Source organism: Centroberyx gerrardi, chromosome 2 (genome assembly GCF_048128805.1).
Source record: "Centroberyx gerrardi isolate f3 chromosome 2, fCenGer3.hap1.cur.20231027, whole genome shotgun sequence".
Lineage (NCBI taxonomy): Eukaryota > Metazoa > Chordata > Actinopteri > Beryciformes > Berycidae > Centroberyx > Centroberyx gerrardi.
This window is the reverse complement of record NC_135998.1, coordinates 29587207-29595461: the sequence shown is the minus strand read 5'-3', so window position 1 is coordinate 29595461 and position 8255 is coordinate 29587207. Positions and strand designations below refer to the sequence as shown.

General features: G+C 39.1%; 1 protein-coding gene across 1 annotated transcript; it reads right to left on the bottom strand.

The window, feature by feature from the left end:
• Positions 1-786: 786 nt before the first annotated feature.
• On the bottom strand, positions 787-7411 carry LOC139915616 (serine/threonine-protein phosphatase 6 catalytic subunit-like). The gene is made up of 7 exons (XM_071904287.2): positions 7217-7411; positions 4826-4921; positions 4521-4586; positions 4155-4296; positions 3959-4038; positions 2152-2361; positions 787-2023 (listed from the first exon to the last, which is right to left on the bottom strand). The coding sequence occupies exons 1-7, from the start codon at positions 7289-7291 to the stop codon at positions 1775-1777; spliced, it is 918 nt and encodes a 305-aa protein (XP_071760388.1). The 5' UTR covers positions 7292-7411; the 3' UTR covers positions 787-1774.
• Between the last annotated feature and the right edge of the window lie 844 nt (positions 7412-8255).

Sequence of the window (8255 nt, the reverse complement as noted above, 5' to 3'; positions counted from 1 at the left end):
AAATGTAAATGCCATCAACTGTAGCTGACAGTGATGAGGATAATGATGATACAGGTACAAGCAGCAGCATGGAGATACAACATTTAAGAAAATCTAGGTTTTATTTCCAAAAACTGTATAATTTAAGAATAAGACGGTTACCCTACCATGTGCAGATGTAATTAACTATGTTAAGTATGATTAACTACGTAATACATAATGTTATTGCAAAGTCATTATTTATATTGTACTCTGACAGATTATTGTTCTTTCTTGGGGGAAGACCAGCAGATACAGGCCCGGTATACCTGTGCAGTTAAATCCAACGTGGTTTACAAACTGTAATGAGATCTAATATGACCATATTGAAAGATCAAGAAGGGTAGTAGAGGTGCGCATCCAACCTACAGTATATTTAGGCCAGGTTCTGGATAAAAAGTCATGAAAAGTGATTTTAAAAAAGGGGATTATCTGCACACTGGATTAAAGCTCCTTTCTTTTTTCTTCTTTATTCAATACAGTACAATGTTTCGACCCTCAGGTCTTCATCAGGTGTGGATAATCCCGTCCAAGCTGAAAAGGGAGTGCAACTTTGACCGTGGTCACCTCTCAAGTTGTCTGCTGTTAAAATGAATTGTTGTGGCTTGCAGAAATATATTTTACTTAAGGTATGACTAGATTACAAACATCCATTCATGGTTCGACCAGAGGTGTGAAAATTGAATTATAAAATATACACTAAGAGAAATAACAGTATCACTAATACTATTCTGAGCTGTCAACTGAACACTATAGTTGACAGGCTAATATAGTGATAACATTTTATTCAAATTACAAAACAGGGGAGTAATAACATCTGCAAAAAAATCTGCAATAACTACAAATATTGAGCTGACCTATTCAAGTAACATGTACTTGCACTGTACTTTTTTTTTCAGTCAAATATGAAATTGATTTCAAAAGCCTATTAAATCTAGGCACACAGAACTGTTGCAAACACTGCAGCAATTCATCACAAACTATCAAACTATTCGGACAGATACTGTATGTAGCGATTGTGTGAAATGAATTGCCAGTAAATGTTTAGGATGGACAGCTGTGGATACATTTAAGCATAAATAATTCTTTGCACTAACATGAGAGTAGATACGTTTTCAAACCAAACAATAAATAGAAAATAGTTGTTTTTGACTAGGAAGCAAAGTGTTTAAGGCATAATGCTGTAGGATGGGTTAAACATTTTTTTGTTCAGTTTTATCCTCCTTTTCAATATATTTTCGTCTCATGCCAAAGGGAAAATGTCCGTTCTTTTAAAAGGGCAACCATAAAGTCAAACTAGTACAATGATACTCAAGTGTTTTTTCTTTGAAAATGTACTTCTAAAATAAATTCAACATTAACATGCATTGATTTTAACTGAATGTTTAATATAGTCTAAAATAGGTACATAGAATGTCTGAGATCGAAATTAAACCGTACAACAGCTTTTTGTCATTTAACAGAGGCTGAAACAGTTTCTCACGGGGGACTGGAGAGGGGGACAATACAAAACAGATGTGGTGCAACCAGATCCTGACCTAGAAGAAGCTCAGAAGCTGTAGACCTGAAAGGGATGTGACTCCCATGAATTCCTTAAAATATGCTGCACATGAATACATTTGGGTTTAGCTGGATTTAAACTCAATGTTTGTGAAGCTCAGGCCGTGTTCCGCGTTCCTCGATTGTGGCTGTGGGATCTCCGAAAGCTGGAGGAAAAAAAGAAAAAACACAAACGAAAACAAATTGGCTCTCGTCATTAGAGGAAGTACGGGGTCGTCGTTCGGGGAGGTATGACCCGCTCGGAGTCCGGGACCGCGCGGAACAGCTTGGGCTCCCGTCTGTTCACGTCCTTGAAGACCATGATGGAGGCGATGTTGCCGCAGCGGTAGCAGTAGTTGGGCGCCGACCACACCGTCACCAGCTTCTCGTCGAACATGAACTTGTAGCCTTCGTGGACCAGCTGGTGCGCCCGGCAGATGAGCTTCAGATTGTTGATGTGGACAAACTATCGCAAGGGAAGAGATCGTTGGAAGAAGAGGAAAATTGGTTCAAACGTGTATGTATCTATTCTCCAAAACAAGTGGTTCTCATCTCTCAGTTTCCAGGGAAAAACAAAAAAAAAATCAACTTTACCTCATTAGTAACCTTGGAACCAAACAGCCAGCCTGCACCTCGTGGACTGATGGCCCAGGTGTCCACGTCCTCCGGATCCGACCACACCAGATCACAGAATGCCCCCTTGTGAGGAATCTCTTGGTTGCGCTCGATAGTACGGATCTGGTCCAAGGTCTTGATGTCAGGTGAAAGACCACCGTGAACACACAGGACCTGCTCATCTATCAACTGGGTAAAGGTTAAAGGTGCAATTAGGAAATCAGGCATTAGATCTGAAAACATAAAGGTAGAATCACGACATTAATAATGATAATAAACATAATTTATGTCGCACTTTAGAAAACAGTTCTAGCTGGATTCCCTCAGTGACATATCGTTTGAAAATGTAGCACACTGTAGCCTGTAATAAGAGTCACTACAGTCTCTCTTCACCACCACTTTGTTGCTACTGCTGTGCTGCGCTCTTACAAAACAATCCACCTGATGAACTGCAGCATGTGAACTCTGCAGACAGAGTTTGCCCTGAAAGCTGATTTGTAGGCAGAGCGACACAGACCGGCCCTCCAAGCAGTCAGCCATATGCATGCACCAGGAAGTGACTTCACAACCATCGCATCACACACCAAGTCTGCACATTGGCCGGTTTGCACATGCACATGAGTGTTGTTACAGATGACGTTAAAATATTTGTTTTTGGATCTAGCTGACCCGTGTTAAATGCTGTTGATGGGCAGCTATTGTCAGTCATAGTTATGTAATGATACATAAACAAGCAGCATCTTGGAAAAGTGAGATCAAATTGCAACAAAAGCCATAGTGTATTGTGGATGGGCCAGGTACTGTAGCAGTCAGCTTTATAATTTATGGAAGAATGGTGAAGAATCAATCTAAAAATATAACAGCTAGGTATGTTGGGCAAATATAAATTTGGTTATTTTATAATCTATTTCACATTTTTGAATTATATATACACTACCAGTGAAAGGTTTGGACACACCTGACTGAATGTTCTATGTTTTTCATTCTCTTAAAGCCATTTTGATCTAAAGTCTTCTGCTTAAATGCTTGAAATGTGTTTCTTAGACAAATATAAATAGTGAAGTTGATCCTATGTGTGAATTTCTTTCCAAAGCCTTTGCCTTTCCATCAAGGCAAAGAATCTAAAATATTAGTTTTGATTTGTTTAACACTTTTTTGGTCACTGCATAATTCCATTTGTGTTATTTCATAGCTTTGATGTCTTTACTGTTATTCTCAAAGGTGGAAAATAGTAAAAATATAGAAAAATGTGGTGTGTCAAAACTTTTGACTGGTAGTGTAGGTCCAAAATTGCCAAACGTATCCTTTAACATGTGCTTCTGATACACTTTCAATTGTCTTGGAAGATTCCTTTGTGGGATTTCCTTTCATGATATTGCTTGGGGCGCCAAAAACGCAAGGACCGCCATTGCACGTTCCTGTTTAGTAGCAAGTATGAAGATCAATAAGGGCTAACAAAAAATGTTGTAAATATTGCCAGGTTAATAGCGGTTAATCTGTGATAAATTAGGCTAGTGACAAGCTTTAAAAAAGCAGAACCACCAAAATGTGATCTATAAAAGATACACTCTGTGAAGGAAGTGATGTAATTTTCAACACAATCAACTGTCATGATGGCAAAAACTAGGAAAATAAGGCCCAGGTGGAAAATAACCATAATTAGCCTTTAAGTTCATAAATCCTATAGCTAAGATCAAAGATGAATATTTTATACACTTGGAAAAGGCAAGCACAACAGGCAAATGTTATCATGTAATCGATATGAATGAATCATGTATGGACTTACAGCTGCTACAGTTAGCATGTCAAACACTTTTGTGCAATATCGCCAGGCATTTGCGTTTCCATATTTTGTTTGGCACTCATCTGAAAAAGCAGAATATAAATGAAAATGTGGTTTGATGAGCTTGTGAAAAGTAAATAAAACCAAAAAACCTTTGCCTACATATACAAGCAGTAACAGTGAATAACGTGTTACCCACCATAAAAGCCGTACACTTGCGTTATTTGTCTGCTTTCGTGGTTTCCTCGTAGAAGCGTGATGCGATCGGGCCACTTTGCTTTTAAAGCTAGCAGATGTGTAAATGTCTCCAAGCTATAATATCCCCTGTCCACAAAATCTCCCTGGAAGAAGGAAAAGAAGAGATCATTTCAGACCCAAAGACATTCAGAAGTTTCCTTTTATTCAACTGTTTTTTTTATGCCCAGTGTACATTCACTGACCAGCCATCTATATGACTTTAACTGGTCTGGTACCATGAGCTTGCTAGTCTGACATCACTCCCCCCCACCCCACCCCCGTGAGATACTGCATTGGTAAAATAAAAAATAATCTTCATCTTACTCACCATGAAAATGTAATTTGTGTCTGGAACTTGTCCTCCAGTTCTGAAGAGCTCACAAAGGTCATAAAACTAGACAGGAAGTTTAAGAGAATCCATTTATTTTTCAATTATTTGATTCATTTAAACATAACAGGCAGTGTGTCTTCAATAATGTCACAATTTCAGCGATATAATCAGAGACTCTGCAATCACTTGATATTGACGAAACAAGCACATAATTTGTAATAAGCTGCAACCAGCTTGGCGCTTTGAGAAGGATTAGAAGGCCACTGGCCATAAAATAATATCTAGAACAATGAAACAGTTACCTGTCCATGTATATCTCCGCAAACAGTAACTGGTGTAGAGACTGGTTGAACATTTGATTCTTCAAGGAGTAAATCACAAACGTAATCACATAATCTCTGAAAAAGCAAAACATGAAATTAGTAAATGGGCATAATTATCCTGTTACAGTGCAGCGTTATGAATCCACAAAGCAGCAAACTTACTGGGTTAACAATTTTACTACTTTGTGAGGAAGGAGAAAAGCCTTTTGGAGGAAGAAAACAAAAGGTTTCAAATAAAAAATTGCATTTTATTCTTAAGGGGCAGGGGGCTACTACTTCAGTTTATGTATCCAATATGATTCTCTTTAACAAGAGCATATCAAAGTCAGTGCTTCTTCCAAGTTGCATTGCCTTCCCTATACCAATACAATGGAGATAAGAACCTGGGAAACGGGTATCTCTACATCTCATGGAGCTACAATCCTTAGAGATGTACACCAGTCTAGTTTTTCCAAGATAATATATGGAACCTTTTGCCAGAATGGGGATGTCTCAATCACACTATTTCTTGGTCCCATTGCACATGTCCCAAATTGTAGAATCCCTCATTAAACTAAAAGGGCACTCGGAGAGCGCAGACCTCCGCCAAGGTTCGTGCTATTATTGCTTGTTCATGAGTCGGATCCGGATCCGCTCCAAAATTTAATGGGTTCTTCCTTGGCCCATGCTACACCCTTCCACGAAGTTTCATGAAAATCGGGCCAGCAGTTTTTCCGTAATCCTGCTAACAGACAAACAAACAGACAAACGGCACCGAAAACAACATAACCTCCTTGGCGGAGGTAATAAGATGTTAGTTGTGGGCTCCAAATCCTGACATTTGATTCATTAAGCATTATATATAATCTAAATATAAATAAATATAATCAGACTATGACAGGGGACAATGCATGGCCACTATACACAAAACTATATATGGTTCTCCCGAGTAAAACGGGGAAAAAAGGACAAAACTGAAGCCAATAGGAAAGTAAACAAGTAAGCTTACTGAAGCCAAGGTATTCTATATTTGAAAACTGTCAAACTAGTCTCCCTATTTAGACTAAACCTATCAACTGCTTCACTTCTCTCCAGAGAGCATAGCAGAGATATGAGGACAACTCGCTGATGCTGCATGTAGTACAGGAGCCTCAGTGTAGTGACATATGTATAAAGGCCAAGAACAAAAACATGTATGATGACATTAATTAACAGGACGTGGTAAGGTTCAGCTCATGGTAATATTACCCAGAGAAAGGGAGGGAATAATAATAAAAGGGGGCGGGGGGGTTAGGTTAAAATGCTACAATTTGTTACATCTATTCTCATAGATTTCAGTCCTTGCTCGTTAAGATGAGTGCAAGGTGCATGAGAGTCAGAACCACAGTGCTGTAAACGATGTAACAAAGCAATAGAAATGCAAGGTAAGGCTAGTAAAAGAAGGTAGAAAGGAAAGCAAATAGAGTAAGATGTTGGGGAGGGGTGTGTCAAATATTTCTCAAAGAGATGGGTTTTCAGGTTTCAAAGCCGTTTTTGTTTTGCGGAAGGGGCCGCAGTGCAGCCAGCACTACTGCGAGGTTTCCCTTCATTAAAGCAGATTAACATTTGTTTTGAGCATTTCACACTACACGACTCTCCTCAGAAAAGTACTATAGAAAATATGAGTAATTATTAACAGACAATAAGCTGTGCTCCAACAAACGGATGAGGAACCACAGGTCGAGAGCTAGAGATCAGTGTCTTCTCTTTTTTTTTTTTTTAGCAGCAGCAGGTTTTCAGTGCAAAATGCACACATATGCAACGGCCGACCTAGTCATTTCCCCCGATAAAGGCAGATTTCATTAAAATAAAATAACGTTACTCTGATAGCATTACATAATGAGCGACAGCCCATGACTTCATAACTTCCTTGAAACAGCCATTTTACTTAAGTTGGTTTTAAAATGTATCAAACTGTTGTAAATCCTAACATTTTAAATGTGGTTGGTATATTGATTTGGACTCGTAATAACACTTGCTGATAGGTTCCTGCTTGGTTTTGCCCTGGCCTGGTCCTCATGCCCCATACAGTTAGTAATACTTTGGTAATACTGAGCTAGCTAGCTAGCTAGCAGTAGCTTGCCTCCTACATTTTAATGGATTCTACCCCTCCAGTCCACACTGGAGGTTTTTAGCTAGCTGGTGATCGTTATGACCCGCGACGTTATAAGACGGTTTTTCAAAATCATGAAATTACCATGAAAATCACGGTAACCTTATCTAAGAGTACCTATCGCTGACTAGCCACGTTAGCTAGATAAAGTTACTTACACAGTCACACCGTTAACCCAAGCTAGCACAACATGACTCTACCCAACGCGATTAAAACAGTTAAAACTGATTTAACCTCACCTTGAGATCGTTCTCTGGCAGATATTTGCAGTGTCTGGCTATTTCAACATACTTATCCAGGTCTAAAGGCGCCATTATCAAAACACCAAATCAACCGATATAAGTTACAAACGTAGATAGCTAAAGTTTAGCCAGCTAGCATTTTTTCCCCGTTTTTTTTCTTCTTCTTCCTCCTCCCCTTCCTCTTCTTCTTCTTCTTCTGCTTCTTCATTTTCAACTTTCAACCTTTCAACACCAGTGTCAAGTTAACTAGAAAGAAAATGTAGCACTTCCGGTAACAACATTAAAATAACAATCTACATTGGCGAATACGTTCTTGAGTAATATGTAGTACTAAAGTGAAAATAAGCAGCCATTTAGGGAGGAATCTGTAGTGAATTAAACCACAACGCATGTTATTGGAAAATGCTCTGAAAATGTCCGTGGCAATTGTGCGTCTTTTATTTTGAAGGTAAGGTTACCTTTTCCGGTGGTGCACTACCTAAGTCTAACCGCCTTGACGCAGCTGTCTTCAACGGCTGTTGGCGTCCAAAGTAAAGGTGCAACACCGCCACCTACTGCCGCAGTGATTGCTGTTTCTATATACCGGTAACCAAATTCAATCTTCAATTGAAATTGTTGAATTGTTATTCTTTTTAATTATTTATTTATTATGACAATCGCGCATGGCAAGATGATAGCCACCTAATAGTACAAGGCAAACCCAATATAGAACCTCCTTGGGAAAACCTAACACACAGGACAAGACACAGAAATGGACAGGACAGGACACAAAAGACACAGTACAAAGTCGCCACCTAATGGTACAAATGGACCTTTAGGAGAATTCATTAGACATTTCAAGCATCTTATACCAACTCCTCTGCTATAAGAACAGTAGGCACCGAGACAAAAATACTTGATGTACAGTACCTAGGGTCAAAATGCTCGTGACTCTTGGCTGACTGGAGTGGGTAGTGAACCTGTCTAGACTCGGGTGACTTCAAGCTGTCTTCAACTTGATTTCTGCTCTTTCAACAGCTGCGCCCATAGGCAATCA

Bases quoted from the DNA above. Each gene is read 5' to 3' on its own strand.
- LOC139915616 (XM_071904287.2), bottom strand. From the start codon at position 7,291: ATGGCGCCTTTAGACCTGGATAAGTATGTTGAAATAGCCAGACACTGC. The intron at 4,297-4,520 runs GTGAGTAAGATG...TCCTTCTTCCAG, and splicing joins ACACAAATTACATTTTCATG to GGAGATTTTGTGGACAGGGG. The intron at 2,362-3,958 runs GTAAGTCCATAC...ACCTTTACCCAG, and splicing joins ACATGCTAACTGTAGCAGCT to TTGATAGATGAGCAGGTCCT.